We start from the raw sequence: 27,614 nt of genomic DNA on the forward strand, positions 1-27,614 counted from the left end.
CAATGTATTTTAAGTTTATTGCAAATTATGCATATACATTCAAATATTTCAGTATTTCATCGACTCAATTATGCCATTTGCAGTGTTTCATTGGAGTGGGTGGAGCTAATGAGATCTTTTGGCACATTTTCATGTTTCGACTCTCTGATTGGTGGAATTTTCTGTGCAGAATCATGGGTAATGTAGTTTTTTACCAGGAATTCTGCTGTTAAAGGGTTAGTTCACCCAAAAATGAAAATTATGTCATTTATTACTCACCCTCATGCCGTTCCACACCCATAAGACTTTCGTTCATCTTCGGAACACAAATTAAGATATTTTTGATCAAATCCGATGGCTCAGTGAGGCCTCCATTGCCAGCAAGATCATTAACATTTTCAGATGCCCAGAAAGCTACTAAAGATGTATTTAAAACAGTTCATGTGACTACAGTGGTTCAACCTTTATGTTGTGAAGTGACGAAAATACTTTTTCTGCGCCAAAAAAAAAAACAACTAACAAAATAACGACTTTATTCAACAATATCTAGTGATGGACGATTTCAAAACACTGCTTTATGAAGCTTTATGAATCTTTTGTGTCGAATCAGTGGTTCGGAGCGCCAAAGTCACATGATTTCAGTAAATGAGGCTTATTTACATCATAAGTATTTAGAAATTTCAATAGTTCACGTGACTTTGGCAGTTTGGTACACGATCCGAACCACTGATTCGAAAATTTTTGGGTGAACTAACCCTTTAAACACGAGTATTTTAAAACTAAGTTGAAATAATGCAGGCTGACGGCTTCAACAGAAGTAAATATTGTCAATTAATAACCTCGTAGCTCACAGTAAGGCCGTCTTTAAAGTTATATAAGTTAAAGTCATTTAGTTTTTACTTCCAAAACCCGACAGTTGCACTCCATAGTCAACATTATTTGGAACTAGATGATAAATTTTTGAGTTCATATTGAGATAAACACTCAACTTTGTCAAAGATACAGCAGTTTCAGACATCAAGCTTGTCATTTTTTTTTTTCTTAACAAAAATGATAATTGTCAAAAGGCATGCCTTATATAATGTCAGGATGTAGACATTGTTATTACAGCAGTTTGAGGTTAACAACACTTTTTAAAACACAAAAGCACTTACACCAGAAGTATTATTACAAATGTAGAGTTTAATATATATCTATGTATTTCTGACATTCTGATAAGGACTGCGGCAGGCTTCACAGTACAGACTGTGTTCTTCCACTGATATGCTAAGCTGAGGAGGGTGATACAGGCAGATTTGTACATTAGTTCGGTAAGCAGAGGTGGAGAGGGCTGTACATTGTTGGATAATGTGCACTGATCAACCTTTAAAGTTCACACATCCCTGGTTCATCGTTGATTCCCTTTATGATCTGGTATCATTGAACACACACATGATTATCTAAGGGGGATAATTAAATGCATGCTCTGTTCTGTCACTCCAACTTGCTGGCTTTAACAGGATTATGTAAATGTATCAACCAAAATGTTCAAAACAGATGATGACTGTATGGAGAAAAAGATCAGATCTTCAATTCAGATTGTTGGGTTCTTTATCCATTCTGTTCTTTTTGAACATTTAATTTTGTGCTGAAAATGTCACAGATAAATGAATAAATAAATGTATCTATATAAATTATTATAACTGTGTATTACATCTCTTTTGAAAAGATCATTCATGTCATAAACTTCCTTGATTTAAGCAAGTAATGAGAGTCTTTTTGACGCTTTGCATGTCGGTTTAACATCTATTTTGACTTGTATGATAATGCTTACAGTGCTCAATAAGAATTTAACACGTTTTCTCATTTAAAAGTCTTTCTGCACTGATTTTTCCCCCAAAATCAGTACATAAAATGCAAAGAAAAGCATCCGGGTGAATTTCACAACAACATGTCCAGGTAAGGCCATTTCACGACAAAATCAAAAGAAAAAAAAATATGACTATTAAGATTTTTTGTTTGTTTGTTTGTTACATCGTCTTGATAAGTACATTAAAAATGACTGCAATACAAATATTTTTATTTAAATCTACATCAGTGAAGTACAAATCATACTACCATATAAATACAATTTAAATAATATATATATATTTTTTTTCCATTGCGGTAATGACATTTGGTGTTGAAATTGTGCTTAATTATCATTAAAATTGTTTAATTGAATAATTTAAGCTATTATAAGCTTCTTGTTCTTTACAGAAATACAATTTCTTATTTGTTTTCTTCTAATTTTGAGGTGAACTATGACCCTTGACAGTTATGAGATTCACCTGTACAGATTCTGTGTGTCAAATCATCAGTTAAAATTATGTTTGTACAGTTCTTCAGCTGTAATTCTTTAAAAAGTTCCATGGCTATTACATCCACTCTGTTTTAAACAGTTTCATGAACATTTCATTGACTGGATAGGAATGTTGCCACTTGTAAATGAAGAACTGAATCTGATGACAGAATAGCTTAATTTACAGATCAGATTGAGGGTACGTTTACACGACAACTGCGTATATTAAAAACGGAAAAGTTTTTCTTTTGTGTTTTTTTTTTGTGTACAGACAACAAAGTTGTCAAAACAATCCCCTTTCAAACGGATCCATAAAAACTACTAAAAACGCTGTATTATTCATGCCAGGCCAGTAGATGGCGATGTCACTTTGTAAAAAACACTACACGCCTATAAACTGAACACGTAATACGCATGCGCATGACGTCGCCATTTTCACAAATTCACGTTTTTGAAGTTTTACGTAGAGACGATAACAGTATCGCGTTTAAAAACTTGCACTTTGAAACTTGTTTTCAAAAGTTAGCATTTTCAGGCCCCCAAAATGCAATTGTCATGTAAATGAACATCCACAACGGTATCATTTTCCGTTTTTAAGTTAAAAATATGTCGTGTAAACGCCCCTAAGATGTGCCTTTTCACCTTTGGAAAATGTGTGATAACAGATGCAGTCTTGCAATGAGAATTCATGTACATACTGTACAAAACCCTCCCACGTCTTCGTTAACAATAACATAAGCATTCATTATGATTGCTAACAGAAAGAGATGAGCAAAAGTTTCATGTTTATAAAGAAAATAAACCATGCGTCTATTGCAGCTGCTATAAGGGGCCTTTACTCTAGTGCACTTCCAAGTAAAGGCTAAATCACATTCAATCAGCACACTCGAACAGACACAACGGCCTCCTCACAGAACACCGCGGGAAACGGCACAGACAGAACCTCACGTACGCACGAAACTCGCCGTTAGCTTCAGGTTATAAATACTGAATGTGAGGGCACTTGCAATTATCATTGTGTAATCACTACAACTATTACTCAGTCACCAATAATCATTAGACTATATTTCATCAAGAACACACACTGAGGCATATCACATTTCAGCAAAAAAAAAAAAAAAAAAAAAAAAAAGAAGTCCTTTTGTCCCTGACGTACACTAATGCTTATTCAAAGAGAGATAAACAGAAGCCATGGCTATCCACCGTTGGAAGTAGAGTCCTTCGTATGAGAACAGAGACGCTTTGTTGTGCCCATTCCTTCCAAGGGACAGAAGTGAGCAAATGTTTCTTTGACCTTAATAAAGTCCTGCGGTTTTTTGTACAAGTTCAGACAAGAGAAATTGCAGCATCCAGTAGTCTCGTATAGTCTTGTCTACTGATGAAACAAATGGCCAGACTCGTGCCATCTCAGTGTGACATCAGATTATTTGTCTGGGGAAAAGCAATGAGACTTTGAAGGATTTTTAGGGCTTGATATCTTTGAGATGACATTTCACAAAAAGGATCCCTGCCAAGTTATAAATCAGTTTCTTTCCATTGATTTTATGGGGAGATATGCTATTATAGTGGCCCTAAAAAGTATGTGGACACATTGTGGTAGTCAAACATTCATGGATCATGTTGAACAACAGCTTTGGGGAACTCACATTATACATCCAGTTGAATAAACGTAATTGAGGGGGGGAAAAACGGCTAGTTCTAAGATATTTTTAAGTGTCCAAAAACATTTTAGGGCCAGTGAATTTTCATTTATATAATCAGCCAGTTGCAATGCAATACTAAGACTGAGGAGATGTTATACAATCAGTATAATCTGTTGACTTCTTAACATATATTCTAATAATAATAAGTAGATTGTGTTGTTGATTTATGCTGTTGATTAAGGCTGTTATCGATGAGGTTGGTTTAGGGAAAAAATCTCTCTCGGGAGCAAGTCTATCTAAACTTCCGCCACGTCTGCATTCATATTTCTACATCTAGTTCATGGCTTACAAAAGTGCAAAAACTCACTTGCTATGTGAACCTGACAAAAAGTGTTCAGGGACAAAATAATACTTAGAACATTATCTCTATACAAGATAAATATGGCATGTCACATTTATGAATATATAACTCATGTTTGCCTTTACATTTGTCCTCTCGTTGACACTTATCTACACATCTTTATATACAGTATTGGTATATACATAAAGGATAGTGTGGCACTGCATTTGAAGCACTTTGGAGGGCATATGGATGCGGAAAGACAACAGAAAATGCAAGGCAGTGCATTAGAACAGAACCAGTGGTTGATCTCAGTAGTGGCTGCCTAAAGTTCTGATCATTTGCAGAAACGTGTTTGCATTGACCCATATTAGCACAAGTACTGTTTCTGCTTTGTGGGTAAAAGGTGAGGAATTGAGATTTCCAGGGTTCCCATGCCTTCTGACCAATGAATTTCCATAAACAGGCTTTTTTTTTTCCAGTTTCCAGGATAAGGATTTTGAAATAGAACAGGAAATACTTCAGAACTAACTTTTTAGCGTTCTAAACTATAGAAAATTCTATCATTTTTTACAGGATTTATTTTAAAATGTTATTAATTTCCCATGACACAATTAAAATATGACTGTGGAAACCCTGGATTTCCTTCCTTGCTTTCAGGTTTCATTATATTTGGTTGAGTCTTTACACTCTAATGCAGAAGTTGTCACTGTGTTGCTATTACTGTATTTTGTGCATTTCAAAAAGTTCTAATAGTGTTTTAGCACAGATAAACGCACAAAATATAAATTAATTGAGCTGACCCGCCGCTAAGCTCCACCTCCTCGGTTTCTGTTCTTCACTCAGACAATGTTTACTGAATCCCCCACAGGAATGAATTGGAGATGGAATATTTTAAAGGATTAGTTTACTTTAAAATGAAAATTACCCCAAGCTTTACTCACTCTCAAGCCATCCTAGGTGTTTATGACTTTCTTCTTTCAGATGAACACAATTGGACCGCCTTCCGTATTCAACTTCCGTAATGCCTCTCACAGTTCAAAATGCTTACACTACTATGTCCTATGCCAGGGCTCTTCAAGTAGTTTCATTCGAGGGCGGATTATCAAATCAAAAAGTTGAGGTGGGCCGGGGGGCTTAAATGAAAATATTCTGACAGTGAGACTTGGTAACCACAGGCAAAACCATACATGGCATGCCATACATGGATATTATATTATGATATGTTATATAGACCTATAAACAATGCCTTAACACAGGTAAAAACTACACCTTCACAAAGAAATTAATTCCCATACCCACCTAATAAATGTATTGCAATATAAACGACTATAGTATTCAATATAAATATTCCACATTTCCTCAAACCATGATAAATTACTACAGTTCGTTCATAGTAAATGTTTTGTGGTGATTTTGGGATTTAAAGTCTTCTATCTTCATTCATGGCATGTTTCTCTTGTTTTCCTCAACAGTCTTGTTGGGAATGTTGAAGCTGTTTCATTTGATTTAAAACTAGTTTAATCATCGAGTGATTTGTGGCTTGTTACCGAGAGGTGTGTGTTGAATTGAAACGCTTCTCACTGGATGTGGGCCGTGTTGTGTAGTTCAAAGTCAACTTGTGAAACACTTGAAAACAGAGCTATTTGTTCTGTATTTGTTGTCACTGACCGAGAAATCACCTCAGATGATTCAGTGACAGAGCGGTCCCAACAAATCCAATTAGTTTCAGATCATTATGCAAGCGCGTTTGGCCAATCACGGAAAATAAATAATCAAGCCAAAAGAATGATTGATTCACAAATGATTGGTATGGTTCAGTCGACAGAAATACAGGACATGCATAATAACTGCTGAAATATTCGCACAGAAAATGTTTCTCAGTTTAATCGGGGGAGCGTGCATGGTACGAACAGTGCATATATAACCGTACAGCTGCAAGCGCCACTGCGGCCATGTATCTAATCAAATTTAGCCGCACCACCAAGAAAAAATGAGGAGGGAGGTTGGGGTGCCCTCGGGCCGGATGAAGATGATTGGCAGGCCGGATGCTTTATTAACCCCCCGGAGCCGTGTGGAATATGTTTTGCTTTGGATGAATGCACTTTCTTGAGTTTCATACTCATTTTGCCATTATATACACTGCCATTATAAAGCTTATATTTATTAATATAACTCCGATTGTGTTCATCAGAAAGAAAAAAGTCATATAAACATAGGATGGCTTGACGGTGAGTAAAGCTTGGGCTAATTTTCATTTTAAAGTGAACTAATCCTTTAATTAGAAATAAGGGCTGATGCATTGTTCAAACTACCTCATGCACTTGAACTTCTCAAGATTTAAAGATTTGTAAAAGGGGGGAAACTGTGTTTATATGTGTATCTTTTATCACTATTTGAAGTGCCCTGGCAACAAGAGAGTTTACTGTATACTTGGATAATTTTTGGGAAAATTCCATTTAAAACTATCTTAAAACTTCTAACTTCCATAGAAATACATTTGCCCTGCGTTCTATTCTGAAGGATTTATCCCTATGCCCTTTAAAGGGTTTACCCTCAAGAGTGAGAACTTTGAAGGCCTGAATGGTATAGGGGACCAAAAAACAAAAGTTCACAGAAGAGGTCACATCTTTGCCGAGCCAATTAAAGATGGGCTGTAATCACACAATTGTGTACGCTGGGGGATCATGGGAACGAAGGGTCAATTACCCTTTGAAATCCTTCATTTTGAAGTGGCCAGTTTTGAGCACTCCGATTTGAAATGATCCTTCAATATGGCGGCCATGATTGTTCTCACTCTGAAATGCCAGTTGGAGGCGGATTTATCCGGTTTGGAACACAGCCTAGAAATTAGCACTTGTCTGATAATATAATGAAAGGCAATAGTTGCTAAGGCCGGATTGGTCAGTAGCATTTTAAGGTGAGGCTTAGCGAAAGGTCATTGAATTGGATTGCTAAAGTAGTGTATAGTGTAGGTTGGAGAGAGAGAAAGAAAGAAAGAAAGAAAGAAAGAAAGAAAGAAAGAAAGAAAGAAAGAAAGACCTCAGCATTGCAAAATTAGACTTAAACATGCTATATGCCAAGTCACCTATAAAGAGCATGGCATGGACCCTGTTGGGAAAACAAAGATGGCCCACTCTCATACCGTGAGGGTGGGTCTCAGTTCGAAGCCTCCAGCAAGATAAAGTTTATGAGGTTCCTTTAAATTCTTCAGACTGCTCCCTATGTGCATTGTATTGTAATTGCAGCTCTGATAAGGCAGAAATAATAATTAAAAAAAACATCCCAATCAAACAAAACCAACAACACAACAACAAAACGAAACAGACAGAACCGTTCAGAGAGAAACAGGAATCGTAAAACAAAACTCCAGGTTCCTTCGGTGGCAATTTGAACAAAATCCATTCTGTTGCTTTTTATGGCACCTGTTGTGTAGTTGGCATCTTATCTAGTCTCTCATGTAGTATCCGTGACTCAGGGTTTGGCCAAGGTGGGGTTCCAGTTGGGCTTCAGCAGAAGTGGGCAAGTTCTGGGTGAAGCTGATGGGTGGGCTCAGGGGTCATAGCGTGGTGCTTTGGCCCTCCTCCTCGGACACGGACTCCCCCTCCGGAGAGCTGATTGCAGCAAGGGAGCTCCGACATGGGACCCTGAACTCGTCCAACAGGCTGTCCAGATTGACATTGATGGAGGGAATTTCCAAACTGAAGAAATCTGCTACAGGATCATGGGAAATGAGAGCAATGGCCACAAAGCGACAAGACAGGTTTACAGTAAAACGATGGAAATGGCGATGATGAGGATGTTGAAAAAGACACAAAGAGAGAGAAAGCAAAAAGTAATTTCAGTTCCCAGGCCACTGTTAGAGGCAAAGTCAGCGAAGGGTGTTGAATGTGTGTTGCAGCAGGAGAAGGGGCACATCAGACTGTTTCCTGGCATTCTACACAGGGATTCTGTCACACTAAGCCATTGGGGAGGAAGGCGAAATATGTTTCCTTTCATATGAAGCCTGCAGTGCTTGCTACTCCTGCTTCAGTGCAAAATCTCTGCTAATACATAAAACTTTTTCTTTTTTTTTTTTTTCAAAAAGTACAGTAAAAATAACAGAATCAACAGTTCACCACAATCAGTGCTGGGGAATGTTATTTAAAAATTAGTAAGGGCTGGTTCACACAGAACGTGTTGTGCTGTTAAAAACGTGAAAAAAGAGATGCATGTTTTTTTTAAAAATTGAACTTCATTTAGCTTGAGCGCTGCATTTTTAGTACGCCGTGTTATATGTGAGATGCTGCAAAGGACCCGACCGCAATGGTTAAACACGTCTTTCTAGCACGTTTACATTGAAAAACAGTGGAAAAGCAGCACAGTAGAATGGCAAAATGAGTTCTGTGTGAACGGCCCCTAATGTGTTTCATTTACAATGCTCTCAAAAAGTAGATAATCCAGTTACATAGTTACCTTTTACAGAAAGTAACGTGATACTTTTGTGTTATTTGGACTTGCCGTCAAGTAGCCATCTAGAACTGTGGTTTCATACATTTGTACAAATTCTGAGGTATTTTTGCTGTGAAAAAGTATTTTTCCCCTGACATAATTTGCCTGCAACAACAAATATAGCATGAAATTGTGCTTATGGATGTTTTAATGTCACACAAAGACTGCATAAATGTTTTTACACAGAAATTACTATCACTGGAAACAATGCATTACACACGTCTCCATTTGTCCAGTTTCAGATTTTTTATCCGCAAATGGACAGGATTTGAAGTGTTGATTTGACAGTGTAATGATGCTTTATGTTATTTTATTTATATTATATGCAATATTTCCAATTGTATCAGAAAATAAGTGGAAAGGTTGTGTTACTTGTTACATATTGCCTGTTATGTGCCATTAAAGGATTAGTTCACTTTAAAATGGAAATTACCCCAAGCTTTACTCACCCTCAAGCATGACTTTCTTCTTTCTGATGAACACAACCGGAGTTATATTAATAAATATCCAAGCTTTATAATGGCAGTGAACGGGACCAACGAGTATGAAGCTCAAGAAAGTGCATCCATCCATCCATAATAAACGTACTCCACACGGCTCCAGGGGTTAATAAAGGCCTTCTGAAGTGAAGTGATGCATTTGTGTAAGAAAAATATCCATATTATAGTATCTAGCTTAAAGTAGAACTATTAAAGGTGCCCTTGAATGAAAAATTTAATTTATCTTGGCATAGTTAAATAACAAGAGTTCAGTACATGGAAATGACATACAGTGAGTCTCAAACTCCATTGTTTCCTCCTTCTTATATAAATCTCATTTGTTTAAAAGACCTCAGAAGAACAGGCGAATACGTAACAGTCGGGGTGTACGCCCCCAATATTTGCATATGCCAGCCCATTTTCCCAACATTATGAAAGGCATTAGACAAGGGCAGCCAGTATTCAGTATCTGGATGTGCACAACCAAATCATCAGACTAGGTAAGCAAGCAAGAACAATAGCGAAAAATGGCAGATGGAGCAATAATAACTGACATGATCCATGATAACATGATATTTTTAGTGATATTTGTAAATTGTCTTTCTAAATGTTTTGTTAGCATGTTGCTAATGTACTGTTAAATGTGGTTAAAGTTACCATCGGTTATTACTGTATTCACGGAGACAAGAGCCGTCACTATTTTCATTATTAAACACTTGCAGTCTGTATAATGCATAAACACAACTCCATTCTTTATAAATCTCTCCAACAGTGTAGCATTAGCCGTTAGCAGGGTTCCCGCGGGGTCTTAAAAAGTCTTAAAAACGGCCAGATTTTCATCCGAGGTCTTAAATTTCATTTAGTCAGGTCTAAAAATTTTTCAACCCATTTCCAGAAACGCTACCTGCTGAAAGTTATTACAAAGTAGCAAAAAAGTAGCGAGTCGTAGTTCTTTCTGGGGTATATTGGTGTTACGCGTTGATAAAACTACAAATCCCGTGATAAATGCAATAACTTACCTGCCCGCGAGATACGTCTGCGTCTCCTCAGAGTTTGTTAAAGTTCGGCTACGTGTGGAAAATGGGAAAGTGTACTTTCAACGAGACATGGCTAGATCACAGCGATTTCTGCTGTTGGTTACAAGCGGTGTGTAGTGTAGGCCTATAGGCGACCGTTATTTTATGGTTTCCATGGTGACGCGTCATTGCTTGTCACGTGACACACCGCAACAGCAACAGCGCTGAATGAATGATGATCTGCTTTTATGTCATTTTTCCTTTTTTATTCAGAATATTCACAAATGTGTTAGCTATGGCATGAAATATCTGATATTCCGATTGTCAAATACATGCAAGTGGAAGTGTATTGTTATTTTAGTTGAGCTGTATGCGCGATATAATTTTATGACACAAAATTTTGAAATGTAGGCTTAAATCAAACACATTTTAATTCAGATTCTGTATATATATATATATATATATATATACAGAATCTGAATATATATATTCTGATATATATATAAACGGAAAACAAAAACAACGAAAAAACAGCTGGCTGACCCCTAGAGGGGTGGGGAAAAGGGGTGGGCGGCTGCCCATTTGGCACGTTGTTGTGTGTTTAAGGTTACTAATGTGATTGCTTTATCTGTAAATTAAATTAATGCTTTTTCAATGACTGAATTCATTGAAATAAAATGATTTTTTCAGAATTTCTTTGATTTGAATATTTTTTGATAATGCGTCGTGTAGGTCTTAAATTTCAATCTTTATGGTCTTAAAATGTCTTAAAAAGGTCTTAAATTTGACTTACTGAAACCTGCATGAACCCTGCGTTAGCCACGGAGCATAGCCTCAAATTCATTCAGAATCAGAAGTAAACAATATAACAGTATACAATACTCACATAATCCGACGCATGCATGCCGCATGCATGACAAACACTTTGAAAAGATCCATTTTGAGGGTTATATTAGCTGTGTAAACTTTGTTTATGCACTGTTCAAGGCAAGCACGAGCTCTGTGGGCGGAGAGCACGGGATTTAAAGGGGCCGCAGCATAAAATCGGCGCGTTTATAATGATGCCCCAAAATAGGCAGTTAAAAAAATTAATTAAAAAAAAATCTATGGGGTATTTTGAGCTGAAACTTCACAGACACATTAAGGGGACACCTTAGACTTATATTACATCTTTTAAAAACATAATCTAGGGCACCTTTAAAGTATCTAGCTTTCACCAGACCGCCTTCCGTATTCAACTTACGAAAAAAGCCGACTGATGTTACGCCTTTTTCGTAAGTTGAATACAGAAGGTATAGGACGTAGTGTAAGTGTTTTGAACTGCTGAGGCATTACACTTTCTTCGTAAGTTGAATATGGAAGGCGGTCTGGCGGAAGCCAGATATTTTACTTTATAACTTGTTAAATATGGATATTTTTCTTACACAAACGCATCGCTTCACTTCAGAAGGCCTTTATTAACCCCCAAAGCTGTGGAGTATGTTTATGATGGATGGATGCACTTTCTTGAGTTTCATACTCATTTTGCCATTATATACACTGCCATTATAAAGCTTGGATATTTATTAATATAACACCGTTTGTGTTAATCAGAAAGAAGACAGTCATATACACCTAGGATGGCTTACGGGTGAGTAAAGCTTTTCATTTTAAAGTAAACAAATCCTTTAACTGTTACATGTTACTTGTTTGAAAAAAAATCTTAGCGTAAATTAAAAAAGTAACACATTACTTTACTTGCTACCAGACAAAAAATATGATTACATAATATGTGTTACCTGTAACGCACATTACCTGTAACACAAGTTACCTGTTACGCACGTTACTTGTAACGCATTACCCCCAACACTGACCACAATGACTAAAATACTCCACACATAGACAACAAGATGGGTGCAAATTGAAGATGTGGTAACATTAAGAACCTTGTCAGTGAACTATGTGGATTGGTGGACTGTATCTGATTGTGATGACCTCCCCTGTGTAAGAATGAGATGGACGCAGATGGCGTAGTCATGACTGTGGGGGGCGGACAGCTGCCGCCCTGTGATGGACTCGACTCAAAGAGAGTTTGGTTGGGGTTTACCTAGGTCCACCTATGTGGTGGTGAGGATATTGGGAGGGGGAATGGATCACGATGTGAGGTCAGGGCCGGAGGCGTTGAGATGAACTTTATAAGCGACGACGTTGGCAAATGTGTGATGTTGCTCAGGAAAGTAAGGCCGTAAGCCATGCATAGACCAGTCTCACACCATGCACAGACTACACTGAGAGAATGAAGAAGCCAAGGACAGCCCTGCGACTTAGAGAGAATGACAGAGCTAGAGAAGGTAGTGTTACGGTATGAGACAGAGAGCAAGGCTGCGGTAGGCCCCAGATTCAGCCACAGCACCAGGCCAGACGGTGTGAGATGAGGCTATGGCACGGGCACAGCAGGTTCTGGCTTACCCTAAATGTCCCCCTCACACTCAGCCCACACTCAGTCCCTGGCCTCACACAGCTGCAAGGTGCACAACGATGACAGGGGATAAAAGAGTCATACATCAATCAGTGCTCAGGAGAATGACTGACAGACACGCCTCACATGAGAAACATACAATCAGTGCCATACAGCGGGCCACTAGAATGATACAAAGACCACAAAACCTTTCTTTAGGGAAACAGTCTCATACTGAAGCTGAGAAAATAGCTAGGACTCATACTGAAGGTGAAGTGTGTAATTTTTTCCTTGTGGGTTTTCCTCAGAATTTCGGCATAAAGAGGTGGATTCCTAATGAAATTACTAGGTTTAGCTCACGAAAATTCACCAAACAATGCTAAATGGGACCACACCTGTACTCCTGAAAGTTGGAAATAAAGCTTGCCATCAAATTGCAGTTGACGATTTCCAACAAGTGCTTGCCAATTTGAACTCCTGCATGGGGATATCTTTCACCCTCGCATGTACTTCATGTTCACATGGATTCCTATTGAAGTGACTGGATTTCGCCCGGGAAAATTGAACAACTATAAATATGAGTGCTGAAAGTTGAAAGTAAAGCTCAAATTGGAGTTGATGATTTTCAGTAAATGCTTGCTAATTTTTGTGTAAGTTTGACTACTTTATAGACTGTAAACTAGACTGTAATTTTTTTTTTTTTTTTTTTTTTTTAAAAAGCTGCTGTGTTTGTTTGAGTGATCTGACATGTCCACCAGCTTCTTGCTCAAGTAATGGCATGAGTTTAGTGTGAGACTACCTGTTTGTGGAGGGACAGAAGGGTTGGTAAAAAACCTGTATGGAAATATTCATTATTTTAACAATAATGTTTCTCTGGGAGTTTGATTGACAAGCGATCTAACCAATAATAATGCCGAATCCACCATTTTGTCTGACAAAGCAGTCAGGAATTAGAAGATTAACCTTGGTGGACTTGAACTTAAAAAAATGGTGTGTACTCATCTTTCCACGTTTGAAACAACATTCCTTTTCATGTTCATTCATGTTTATTTGATGCTATAAATGAACTAGTAGGAAGAGATGATCGGTTCACGAGCCTCTTGAGCTGAGGCACTACAGCAATCTTTCCTGACACACTAAAGAGCCACAAAATGGTTTTTATTGTTCGAATTTCTTAAAAAATTACACAATTTGAAAGCTGGGACTTTAATATCATAAGTAACCTGCTCTGTCTTGTCTGTCGATGTGTTGTCAGTGTCCTCTTTGCTCCGCGATGTATTTTCACTCTGTGTGGCGTGACAGCGCCATGGCTTGTCGGACAAAGCAACAGTAACTAAGGGGGGGCGGGTCTTTGTGTGGGTCAATTCTGCTGGTTGTGCAAAAATTACGCACTTCACTTTCTAGTAAAATGTATATAGTACATCCCTGGGCTTTGACTGAATTCCCTTTGTTTCCACTTTTTCACAACTAAAATATAATCCTAGGGATTAAAAAAATAAGTATAATAGTATACATCTCAAAGGCAACTGAATCTATGGGCACCCCATATTTAAGACAAACAAATCTTTTCACATTTCATAGGGAATCTGGCTCCTAAAGTCCATCGCCTGCGTAGGACGGAGAGACAGACAGTTTGAGAGAGGGACGCTGGACTCCCACTCGTGATGTTGCCACTGAGGCATGTTTACCTGTGGACATGCTCTCTCCGGGGGACAATCCGTCAAGTAGACCCTGCTCCAAGGGCTGGGGGACCGTAGGGGGGACGGTGGGCGGCTGGGGAGGGGGTAGGCTGGGCCTCTGCCTGGGCTTTGGGGTGGGTCGGGACTTTGTGAGTGTACCAGTCAGAGAGGGCGGCGAGGACAACGTATGGGGTCCCCCTAATGGGGTCTGGCCTGGGGAAGAGGTGGGCGCATGTCCAGGGGGACAGCCCAAACCGTAAGGGGAGGGGGTACTTGGGGGAGTGGGGGACAGGCTAACCGGAGACGGCTGACCTGTGGATTGGTCTGACATCCCCCCCGACTGGCCGTAGGGAACCTTGGGCGGCACAGGGGCAAGTTTCTTAGACGCTGCAGGAACAGAGAGAGAGAGAAACAAAATCAAATATGCATGCAAGTAACCTTTACTCCACAACCCTGTTTAAACTTGGTATTAACATTTGTTTCGGGTGATCCGATCACAAATAGAAAGCACTGAAGTGAAAATGATGTGCAATGCATCTTGGGAATTTGTTTACATTTAATGACTCTAAAAATATAATGTGGTGTAACTATCAAATAAAAGTAATAGCATTTTCCTTTCACCTTGAATGCATGTGTAAACATCTTAATCATTATTTTCAAAAAAGTTTTTAATTATTTTGTATTATATTTAAATAATTTATAATATTTTATTAATACTTTATAGTTAGAATATTCATATTTTTTAGATGTATTAATATTTTATTAATACTTTATAGTTAAATAATAAATACATATTATTTATTATTTATTTATGTTTTAGGGGAGTTGCACCACATGGCAAATTTATTTTTTTTTTTTTGTATTTTTTGAAGACTTTGAAAAGCTAAAATTATGTCTCACGTTTGAGTCTTGTTTTCTAAAAAAAAACAAATGTATAAAAATTAAGTATGCTTATGCTTAAAACAAATATACAAATATATAAATGTAATTTTCCTTCTTAATAAATGAATTTTGATTTAAGATATATCTAGATATTAGTACTGGAAAAATAAATACAATTCTTAATATTTTATTTAATTATTTTAGCAGTGAACTAACCTTAATTTGTCATAAAACGGACAAACGTGACAAAATCACTAGAGACGCATGTTATTACCAGGTGTATACTGATCTGTCTGATCACCCAAGTCAGATGTTATACCAGTTTTAAAAAGGAATTTTTCACTAAATAAATAATACATTTTATAAAATAATTGCAGAGGAACCCCAGTGGGACGAACCTTTGCGTAAGGTGTGGGGGCTGTGCTCTGCCGAGTGGGGAGACTGACTGTTGCTCTGCTGACCGCTGACAGGGGGCACTGTTGCACCTGACGCCTGCACCGCCTTGTGGCCAATCACAGGAGAGAGTTCCTTGCTCTTCAGAGTGCTGGAGAGAGAGACAAACATGACTGCCTGCCATCAGTCTGCACCCACCATATCATTAATGACTAACAGTGTGCAAGGACCCCCACGTCCCCCGTCATCAAAACGAAATCGCTAAACAACATGCTGATGGTTTTAATTGTGTCTGAAAACACCTTGACACAACATTTGCATAACTGATGTGGGAATTGAACCCATGACCTTTGTGTTTCTGGCATCATGCAGGTGACCAGGTGATCTAAAAGAGCTTAAAATGATGATATAACATGAAGGAGATTTTAAAATATCCACAACTATATCTGCTTTCACGTGGGTGTGATGTTTTTTCTTTTCCAAAGACATGTGAAGGTGGATTTACACAGAGTGTGTTTCTCATCCACGTCAGCAGGAGGGGGATTGAGTGTCCTTGCCCAGCAAACACACACGCAGCATGTATCTTTAATATAACTGAGCATGTGGAGCTTGTTTTTCACTCTGACAGCTATATTCAGGCGGCTCTCTGCTAAACTCTGATGAAGATAAATCTACGTGTACACATGGACACAGGTTGTCTACATCTATATCCATGCAGACATGCAAAGAACGAATCTGTGATATCTGCTTGTATGTGACTATATTTGGAATGAGTCCGTCACATCTATGACTCAATCTCTGCAGTTCCCTGCGACTTTTGAATGAAGGCTCATGAGGGTATATGGGGTGGGGAACCATTGCAATACACAGTCAACATCATTAATAAAAAAGCTAATACTGTCCATATTGATGCTAAGCGCTCCTAATAAAGATCTTAGATTGATCTTTATTGCATTGATGGAGTCTGTATGTGCAGCAAGCGACGGGAATTCATGTAATTCCATTGACATTCCTGCAACTCGGGAGACTGATGTTCCAAAAAAAGAGCATTCATATACACAATTCCCACCTCAATTAAATTTGTGGCCTACATTATGTTAAATGTCAGAATTCTAATTTGATTTGGTAAGCGTTGTTTCAGCCTCATGATGGTTTTCCAGCGCAGTTCTCAAATTCAGATGGCTACTTAGAAGGAAAGACTTAAATCTTGCACAAATTATTACATTTTAAGTGGCCATCTTTACCTAGTGTCTATTGCTTTGTTCCAAAATCTAGTGAGCTGTCTTGCTGTCTACGGACTCCTAAATGTAAATACTGAAATTAAATAATATATTATAAATTAATTAAAAAAAATATATAGCCCTGAAGTATACTTCAGTTTTGACATAAACACTTTGTGTACAGACTCAACATTTGAGTGCTGTAGCTATGACATATTTTTGTAGGCCAAAACCTGAAAACAACATTTGAAAACCTATAATACACATTAGCATTTTAGCACTTCCTGCTCCATCATCCTGAAATCAATGGGTTCTCTTTCGAAGACGCTGTAGGAACGCCTCCTCATGATTGCGCCACAAAGCACATGTGAAATCAGTCCAATGGCATGTTGGAAGGTCATAAGCAGGATGTCATGACCAGGAAACCATAAAGCACACCCAAACAAAACAATGATAGCTTCTGTGTCTTCAGCAAGCGTTGAAAATGGTGCGCTATATATTGAAAATGGTGAGCAAACAACAGTTTGAACAGGGTGTTGTGTACGGAGAGACATCTATGGCTAAATCTGTCCAAAATCCAAGAGAGAGATAAGAGCTTCCTCCTGGATGCCCCACTCTAGGCCTCTTTGGCCATGCTGTCACCTCAGTCCTCTAGAGGTTTTAGGAGATGAATAAGCAGTTGGCGGCATTCCAGAAATGTTTTTCTTGCTGCTCTCAGGTCTCTGGGGCTGCTGGGCTGGAGCAGAAGCTGAGTGTCACTGTGGCGAGCAGGGCGGGCGAGAGCCATGAGGGAACGGCGCGAGGCCGGTGACGCAAGTGATAATGAGCATCACCTGCGAGGTATAAAAGGAGGAGCGACGACAGTGAAGGCCTGGACTTTATTTTATGTTTTATTATGTTTGTGTGGCCGGCAGACGTCCGCGAGGGCATTACTTTCGTTTTGTTCTGTGTTTATTTTGGAATTAAAGTTTTGTTGAATGTTCGCCGGTTCCCGCCTCCTTCTTCCCGTACATACGAACTGTGTTACAGTCTCTACCTATACTCCCCCTCAGAAGGACCGGGGATCAGGGCGGTGCTCGCAGCTGAAGCCTTCCAAGGGTAAAACGAATCCGAGGACCGTTATTATCTCTTAGAAAGCTTCGAAAAAGAAGCCCTGACGCCAGTGTTGTCCAGCTTCTGAGGGCTGTTCTCTTCTGGAGCGAAATGGATTACACCTCACTATACGGTGCCCATCTCCCCGCCACCTCGTGTGCCACAGGGTGCAGAGTTCTCCGGCGAGTTCGTGTCTTAACGTCCACCCAAAAACATAGCGGCACTGGGATGCTCGCTCCCTATGAGGAGGGTCTCAGAGGGGTCAGTATGGGACTGCTGGTTCGGAGCACCAAGTTGGCCATTCAAGCTACACCAGAGGCCAGTCTCAAAAGGCTGGTTCCCTTAGTAGATTTTTTGGCAGCATGGAAACTTTTGCCAAATATCAATGGGTCCTGCAGACAGTATAAAAAGGCTACAGAATTCAGTTTGGGTCTTGTCCGCCCAGGTTCAATGGGAATTTACCCACAGTAGTAAGCCCCGAGCAGGCTCTGGTCATGGAACAGGAGGTAAAGGCCCTGTTGGTGAAGGAGGCCATAGAACGTGTTCCTCCTCCCAACAGCGAGCCCAGGTTTTACAGCCAGTACTTTATCGTTCCAAAGAAGGATGGGGGGCTGTATCCGATTTTAAATCTGTGCCAACTAAAACACTTTGTAAAGCTCAAGTTCAGAATGCTCACTCTGAAACAGATTGTGACACAAATCAGATCCAAGGACTGGTTTGTCCCAATAGATCTAAAGGATGCATACTTCCATGTTTTCATCCTTCATCAACACAGGAAGTTCCTGAAGTTTGCTTTTGGGGGTGAAGCATACCAATATCGGTTCTTCCTTACGGCCTACCTTTATCACCCACACCTGCACGAAATGCATGGATGCAGTTCTAGCTCCTCTATGACCCCAGAGCATTCATGTATTAAATTGCATAGATGATTGGCTGATACTTGCTCATTCGAGACACCTAGCAGTTCAACATCGAGGAGATGTTCTTGCTCACATGAAGATGCTGGGGTTGAGGCTAAACACCAAGAAGAGTGTGCTTTCTAGCTGACAGAGCCACTTTTCTAGGTGTGGTATTGTATTCATCTAAGACGCAGGGATGTCTGTCCTCTGGCCATATAGATATGATTCTCACAATGGCAAACAAGCTAAAGCTAGGCCGGTAATTCACTGTCAAACAGTTTCAAAGACTGTTGGGTCTGATGGAAGCTGCATCTAATGTGATACCTTTTGGCCTGCTGCACATGAGACCCCTGCAGTGGTGGCTCAAAACCAAGGGATTCTCCCCGAGGGGAAACCATTTTGCATGATCAAGGTCACGCGGTGATACCTCTGTGCTTGTGTCATGTAGAAGAAACCTTGGTTCCTTTCCCAAGGGCTGGTGTTGGGGGCTCCTTGTCGTATGGACATATCCCTCACTGTCCACTGTGGTACTCCCTCATGCATCCAGCCCCCCTCCATGGTGCAGACATGACCGAGGCTACGTCTGTACGCATTTCCCCTGGAGTGAGTGTGTCAGGATGGGGTCCATCTTCTGCTAGTAGCCCCATTCTGACCGGGCCGAGTCTCGTTCTCAGACATGGTGTCCCTCCTCGACAGCTCTCCCTGGGAGATTCCCATCAGGAGGGACCTTCTCTCTTAGGGTTCAATCCTTCATCTTCATCTGGAATTATAGAAACTGTGGGCTTGGCCTCAGAGGGGATCCAGCTCATAGATTCAGGTATCTCAACCAAGGTTGTTGAGACCATACTTCACTCCAGAGATCGCTGTATGCCCTGAAACTGTATGCCCTGAAGTGGAGGGTCTTCACTTCATGATGCAGGAGTCACCTGCCAGACTCAGTTAACTGCCCAGTTGGTGCAGTGCTGGAGTTCCTGCAGGAATGATTTTCCACAGGGTTATCTCCATTCACCATAAAGGTGTATGTTGTGGCCATAGCTGTGGCCAAAGCACAAATGTTCCCACAGCATCTTTGATGCAGTGCTACTTCCCTTGAAAGGGATAGTCTCAAGTTACGATTGTTACCATGGTTCCCTGAGAGGGAACGAGATGCTTCGTCACTTTGCCATACTCCCTGCATGCCTGTGACCAACTTGCTTCAGCCTATCAGAAGCTAGCGATGTTTGGTTTGGGTGTGCTTTATAGTTTCCTGGTCATGACATCACCGGCCTATGACATTTTATCACACCATTGGACTGATTTCACACATGCTTTTCATGATGCAATCACGCAGAGGCGTTCCCACATCATATTTGATGCACTATCTCATTCCCTCCCAGGTAACCATGGTTACAATCATAACCAGAGATGTTTTCTAAATGGGCTTTTGGTTAAATTTTTTAGAGGTTGTCGAGTTGGTTGTACAGAGGTTGTTGACCAAAGCTATCTTATAAGGCAGAATTAATAAGTTTCCTATTATTTGGAAGAGTCTTTGTGAGAGTAGCGAGATTGCCTATGTTGACTAAAATAGTTACCTAGGTGGGCAGCTCACTAGGTTTTGGAACTGAGCTGGTGGTGTTTATGTACTTGCACATCAAATGTGACTATCCCAATGAGCAAACCTGACCTCATGACTCAATATATTCATAATCATCCATTTCACCATGTGCAGCTCCATCCATATTTATTTCTAGCAGGGTAATTATAGTTAAATAAAGTTGACACTAAAACTAAAGGCAACTAATAATAAAATAAAATAAAATACAAAAAGCTTAAACATTTCTCATTTTTTTCAAAAAAAAAAAAAAAAAAAAAAAATATATATATATATATATATATATATATATATATATATATATTTTAGAATTATTTTTTAAATTAAAATTAAAAATTTTAAATTAAATTTTTTAAGATTAAAATTAAAATTATTTTTTAACATTAAAATGGAAAATATAAAAATGAAAACGGATTAAAAACTATTAAAATTACCAAATTTCTAAAATCTAACTGAAAAATGAAAATGGAAAAAAATTAAAAACTGATTCAAAATATTAATATAAAATATATAGACATATTTGAAAAAAAAAATACTAAAATCATAACTAAAATTAAAATGAGAATAAAAAAAAAAACTGATTCAAAATATTAAAAAAAACCATAATGGTATTTCAGTGATACTACAATAACACTGATTTCCATTTAAAGGATACACTTTCACTAAAGGCCAGTAACATTATCAGTTACTAGGCAACCTCAGGCTTCCCTGGACAATGAGAATGTTACGGAATCTGTGTGATGAGGCTGAAAAAGCAATAACATCACAAATAAAGTTTAAAAAAAAAAAACAAGATGGAAAGAGGGAGCCAGTATGGAGTGATCTGAGGTGAGCGCTCAGAGAGTGTGGGGAGCCCTGGTGGACGTCACAGTGTGTTGCGAAGGCAGGATGGCCGCAGGCAGGTGGTATTTACCTAGTCAGCCTGGGGGGTCCTCTGTCGCGGGCACATGGACAGGCAGCCCACGGCGGGGGGGCGGAGGAGGGGAGGCTAGGGGGGTTTCCGAGGGACACGTCGTGGCGGGTCAGCACGAGAGGGGTTTTAATGTAGAGGGGCGAGGCATTGGCGTCAGGCGGAGCGGCATGCGGGGCGTCACACACTGGGCCGTGTTTGGGAAAGTGCAGGCAGCTAGGCTTGGGGTTGGAGTTGATATCGAGTGAGGAGGAGGAAGAGGAGGAAGAGGAGGAAGGGGGTGGCTGGGGCTGGGGCAGGGGCAGGGGTGGGCCGAAGCCGGCCCAGCGCAGGGGCGGAGGCGGGGAGCCGGGAGGCTGTGACTCGGGGCCGGGGGCCACGGGCCGAGCGCAGGGAGGGGGCTTGGGGTAGAAGTGGTGGGTGGACGAGGAAGGGTAAGGAGGGGGTGGCCGCTCCTCCACGTGGGACGCATAGACATGTGAGGAATCCGGCCGATTGGGCGACACGTCGTCTGAGCTGCAGATATTGGAAACAATAAAGAGCAAACACAGGAGAGAGAGCTCTGGTCAACTGCACACGGATGTTTAGCTCCAGCTGTGGCTCGCTAGCGTTATACAATACTGATCATACTGTCAGGATCCTTTGGTCTGCATGTTTGTCTCAAGCTGGTATAAGCATTTAGCCAGTTTAGCGCACGGCAATGAGCAACAGGTTTAGCAAACAGCAAGCTTAGCAACGAAAAAAACAGGCGCAAGGAAACGCTTCCAACTCCGTTGGGAGGAAAAGCACAGCAATGCATTAAAATGAAAAAGAAGACAGAAAATTACACTGAAAATGACCTTGTGTCTGCGCACTGCACCAAGGGAAGAAAAAAAAATCTCTGTTAAAACAACCAAACATCACAGAGAGTTTGGTGAATATGCAATAATCTATCTAGAGCTAGCGCTTAAACCAAGGTCTCCAAATATGATGAAAACCCAGAGCAGTTAAACACAGACACAAAAACCCTTTCATTGCCTGAAAGAGTGTCAGAGGAGGGGGGAGGTAAGCCAGTCAAATCATCAGCCATCGCAAACCCTAAATGCAATGACTCAACCATGGTGTGACCTTCACTTCATTAATGTATGATTTACATATGGACTTATGGGTTGAGTATTAGTGAAATTAAATGAATAGGAAGCCACAGCAAGAATGTCTTACATTCATGAGATAAATTGTTCCAAACTGTGATGGTCTAACCTCACTAAATGATCATATAGGCCTGTACACACTGCAAAAGTGACAACCACGTTCAAATCCAAAAGTGAATCCTCTAAATTATCGTTTTGGGTGTGAACAAAATACAGGAGTCACTCCTGAAATTGCATCAGTCTCCCATTAAAAATGTCTTTACTGTTTTGTAAGAGTTTATAGCAAGTGATTTTGAGAAGTCCAAAGCTATCATATAAAATCAGATTCTTATTGTTTGGAAGAGTCTTTATGTTGTGAGAGCGCCTATGACAGGGCTGTCCAATCTTCTCCTGGAGGGCCACTGCCCTGCAGTGTTTAGCTCCAGCCCCAATTAAACACAACTTAACTAGCTCATCAAGGTCTTACTAGGAATACTGAAAGCTTCCAGGCAGGTGTGTTGAGGGAAGTTGGAGCTAAACTCTGCAGGACAGTGGCCTCCAGGCCCAAGTTTGGACACCCTTGGCCTGTGATGAATAAAATAGCTACCTTAGTTGGCATCAGTGTCCCATTAAAAAAGTATTTACTGTCACTTTTGATAGACACTAGACATTATAGGTGAATAGGGTAAAACATTTTAACTAATAGATATCACCATACCTTAAGTTTGTTTCCACCATGAAATAAAAAAAAGTAATTGCGACTTTTTATAAACTCACAATTGCAAATTATTAAGTCAGAATTGTGTGATATAAAGTCAGAATTGAGTTATAAAGTCAGTATTGCATGATATCAAGTCAGAATTACGAGTTATAAAGTCAGTGATAAAAAGTGATATAAAGTCAGAATTGCATGACATAAAGTCAGAATCGCATGATATAAAGTCAGAATTGCGAGTTATAATGTCCAGTTGTGAGGGGAAAAAAGACTGATGATTTTTCTCAGAATTGCGAGATATAAAAAAGTCAGAATTGCGAGTTTATGTCTATAAAGTCAGAATTACGTTATAAAAACTCGCAATTGCGAGAAAAAAGTCAGAATTGCGTGATATTGAGACTTTATATCACAATTCTTACTTTATAAAAAGTAATTCTGACTTATATCACACATTTCTGATTTTATAACTCACAATTGTGAGTTTAAATCTCTCAATTGTGAGAAAAAAAGAGTCAGAATTGTGAAATAAAAAGATGTAATTACCTTTATTTTTTTATTTAGTGGCGGAAACAAGCTTCCATACTTTCCCCAGTTTATTAATCACAGTGCATGAAGACAATTGTTTTGTATTACAAGTTTTTTGAAATATTATGCTTAAATATAAAAAGAAGCATTATCTAGTGAAATATGCAATTTGCAAAACATTCCAGAACACTGGATAAAGCCAGGTTCAAAAGTCTTGTTTCATTTTGTTGACATACTGGAGTTATTTACAGTTTGACCATGTTTTTAGGAATAAAGTATTACATAAATAACAAACCCCTCTGTAAAATATTGATAATAGTAAAACTGTAAAGTAAGTGCTACTGAAGTGGAGATTTCTGACTCGGTGCATGAGAAAAAAATTGAGATGTTTAAAGCTGAAAGAACAGCCTTTAAACATACAGTATGTAGTGTAATTGAAATATACAAATGCAAATATATAGAGTGCAATAAAATAAACACTTAAATGTGTGTTTTGGATGTTTTCTTTCTACTAATCTGAAAAAAAAAAAACCCTCAAAACTGACCAGTGCATGAAAAAAACAAAACAAAACAATGGTTTTGCCTGTAGTGTCTTGCCTTAATTACTGTACAGTACATTACGAGAACTACTTCGGTTCTGTACACACAACACAGATTTAACATAAATGTGATTAATTTGGTTGCAGAATTCGGATGTCACTCCAGTACACAACTGAACTCTGTGTGTACAGAACAGGATGAAGAACTCAGAGGACCGAAAACCGTATTAACTGCAGTGTGTACGCGGCCATACTGACTGCACTATGTACAAGAAAAAAAGAAGTGACTTTTACTACTCAGTGAGGCAAAAAATAAAACAGTAAGAAGAACAAGGAAAGCATGAAAAAGCAGAGGAAATGTCATTAATACACAAATGCAGGGAAAGCAAGAGAGTTAATAGCTGAATGGAAAACAATGATGTCACAGGTTAGTTAATGCAACTGTGAAATGCATATACAGTACATTGAAATGACAATGGAAAATGGGTAGAGGATGAAAGGGATCAGATGTTTTGTTTTGTTTTGTTTTTTACCTGCCCCTGTCTCCAGGAGGGGGGGTGGGGATTGGAGATGTGGCCAGCTCACCGGGCTGCTCAGTGATCAGGGTGTCCGCAGGAGAGCCGGGCGGTTGTGCGCTGGGAGGCGTGGAGGAGGCTTTGCGGGCCAGCGTACAGGAACTTTTGCCCTTCACCCACGATGTGTCCATCACTCTGACACCCACACTGCCCACATAAAGACCACATTTGAGAAAGTCACTGACCCACAAACCTGAGCTCCACCCAACCACTAAACGCAACACAACACAACATGTACTGCACTGAAGCGTTAACCCTCTTAATCATTGTGTGTTGTTACATACAAGCCACCATGGGTCATTATCTTTTGAGAGCAAAAGCAGTTCAAATGTATAAATACTTTATCTGATGGTGTATTTCAAAATGGCTGACAAAAGCGGTGAAGAATAAAAGTATCCCCGGAATATCTATTCAAAATATTGTCATTACAGATGCCAGATGACTAACTCCCACAATTATGATTATATTCTTTATAAAAAGAAACATTGGTAACACTTTATTTTACAGTGTCATTGTTACATACACTGATCAGGCATAACATTATGACCACATTCCTAATTGGTCCCTCTTTTGCTGCCAAAACAGACCTGACCCGTCGAGGCATGGATGTCTCTAGACCCCTGAAGGTGTGCTGTGGTATCTTCACCAAGATGTTAGCAGCAGATCCTTTAAGTCCTGTAAGTTGTGAGGTGGGCCTCCATGGATCGGACTTGTTCGTTCAGCACATCCCAAAGATGCTCAATTGGATTGAGATCTGGGGAATCTGGAGGCCAAGTCAACACCTCAAACTCGTCGTTGTGCTCCTCAAACCATTCCTGAATCATTTTTGTTTTGTGCCAGGGCGCATTATCCTGCTGAAAGAGGCCACAGCCACCAGGGAATACCGTTTCCATGAAAGGGTGTACACGTTCTTCAGCAATGCTTAGGTAGGTGGTACGTGTCAAAGTAACATCCACATGGATGGCAGGACTCAAGGTTTCCCAGCAGAACATTGCCCAAAGCATCACATCACGTCTTCTTCCCATAGTGCATCCTGGTGCCATGTGTTCCCAGGTAAGAGACGCACCCGGACATCCATGTGATGTAAAAGAAAATGTGATTCATCAGATCAGGCCACCTTCTTCCATTGCTCCGTGGTCCAGTTCTGATGCTCACGTGCCCACTGTTGGCGCTTTCGGCGGTGGACAGGGGTCAACATGGGCACCCTGACCTGTCTGCGGCTATGCAGCCCCATACACAACAAACTGTGATGCGCTGTGTATTCTGACACCTTTATATCAGAACAAGCATTAACTTCTTGAGCAATTTGAGCTACAGTAGTTCATCTGTTTCGCTTCCTACGTGCATTAAATGAGCCTTGTCCGCCCATGACCCTGTCGCCGGTTCACCACTTTTCCTTCCTTGGACCACTTTTGATAGATACTGACAGTTTATACAGTTTTGGAGATGCTCTGACCCAGTTGTCTAGCCATCACAATTTGGCCCTTGTCAAACTCGCTCAAATCCTTACGCTTGCCCATTTTTCCTGCTTCTAACACATCAACTTTGAAGACAGAATGTTCACTTGCTGCCTAATATATCCCACCCACTAACAGGTGCCGTGATGAAGAGATAATCAGTGTTATTCACTTCACCTGTCAGTGCTCATAATGCTATGCCTGATCGGTGTATGTTACATGCAGTTACTTTAGTAATAACTATAAATTAAAACCAAAAACCAAACCAAATCCTCTCTATAGGAAGTACATGTAGTTACTTAATATTGAATGTATAATTACAGTGTAACAAAGACACCTTGAAACAAAGTGTAACTGAAACATTTTTTTGTAATTTAATAATTAATGTCAGAGGGTTAAACACTGACTTTACAGTAACTTTTATTGTTAAAAAATAACATTAATTATTGTAATTATTACAATATATAATGTATAATATTATTTGTATTCAATTTTTGATTCATACTGTATTCACTATCGTTCAAAATTTTAGAGTTGGCATTATTCTTTTAATGTTTTTGGAAAATCAGGATTCTTTGATGAATAGAAAGTTCCTATTGTAACATTATAAATGTCTTTACTATTTCTTTTGATCAATTTAATGCATTCTTTTTTTTTTTTTACTTACCTTTATAACAAAAAAAATCTTACAATAATAACAATGATCATTAATTAAAATTTTAAAATCCCACTTTATATTAGGTGTCTTTAAAGGTGCTAAAGAGAATGTTTGTTTTATACATTTTTGCAATATTACTTGAAACTGTCTTTACTAACTGATAAAAGACTATTTATTAGGTGCACTGAAAGGAATAATATTCATATACATCATCTGTGCACGAGGTAGGGCCTTAAAAACATCAGCCAATCATTTACGCGATCATTTCAAAATCTCAGTAACAGTCTTTGGTTTCTCAGTCGATGAAAAGATCCTCTGTAGCACCTTTAACTATGTACTTATTTTAAAAAAATTAGGTACAATGCATTTACTGTTCTTGTACGGGTGTACAGGTAAAGTTTTTAAATGTGCGGCGCTCACATTAAAAACAATTGAAAAATAACGCTGGCCTTTGAAAAAAATGCTTTGGTGGACACATGACCTTAGGGACAGGTTTGGTGGTATGGGTAGATTTAAGGGTGGGTTAAAGGGAAAGGGAAGGGTCAACAGTGTAATTAATGATGTAATTACAGAAATCAATTACAGCTGTAATTACATGCAGGTATTTTTAAAAATAAGTACACCGTAAAAACATGCATGTACAACAAATGTCCATTGCATCAAAT

At 39.3% G+C, this 27,614-nt stretch overlaps 1 protein-coding gene across 5 annotated transcripts in view; it reads right to left on the reverse strand.

Moving 5' to 3' along the window:
* Positions 1-1,141: 1,141 nt before the first annotated feature.
* Positions 1,142-27,614, reverse strand: part of arhgap44a (Rho GTPase activating protein 44a) — an 84,015-nt gene continuing 57,542 nt past the window's right edge. For 2 of the 5 annotated variants that reach the window (XM_048182801.1, XM_048182790.1), the window contains 5 exons: positions 24,793-24,981; positions 21,375-21,887; positions 15,665-15,810; positions 14,394-14,771; positions 1,142-7,996 (listed from right to left, as the gene is read on the reverse strand). In XM_048182801.1, the coding sequence (XP_048038758.1) occupies positions 7,842-7,996; positions 14,394-14,771; positions 15,665-15,810; positions 21,375-21,887; positions 24,793-24,981 (1,381 nt within the window). In that variant the 3' untranslated portion in view covers positions 1,142-7,841. Of the gene's footprint in view, positions 7,997-12,716; positions 12,769-14,393; positions 14,772-15,664; positions 15,811-21,374; positions 21,888-24,792; positions 24,982-27,614 lie in introns of all 5 variants that reach the window. The other 3 variants (XM_048182811.1, XM_048182820.1, XM_048182827.1) reach the window with 3 other exon arrangements.

This window comes from Megalobrama amblycephala, linkage group LG1 (assembly GCF_018812025.1).
Source record: "Megalobrama amblycephala isolate DHTTF-2021 linkage group LG1, ASM1881202v1, whole genome shotgun sequence".
Lineage (NCBI taxonomy): Eukaryota > Metazoa > Chordata > Actinopteri > Cypriniformes > Xenocyprididae > Megalobrama > Megalobrama amblycephala.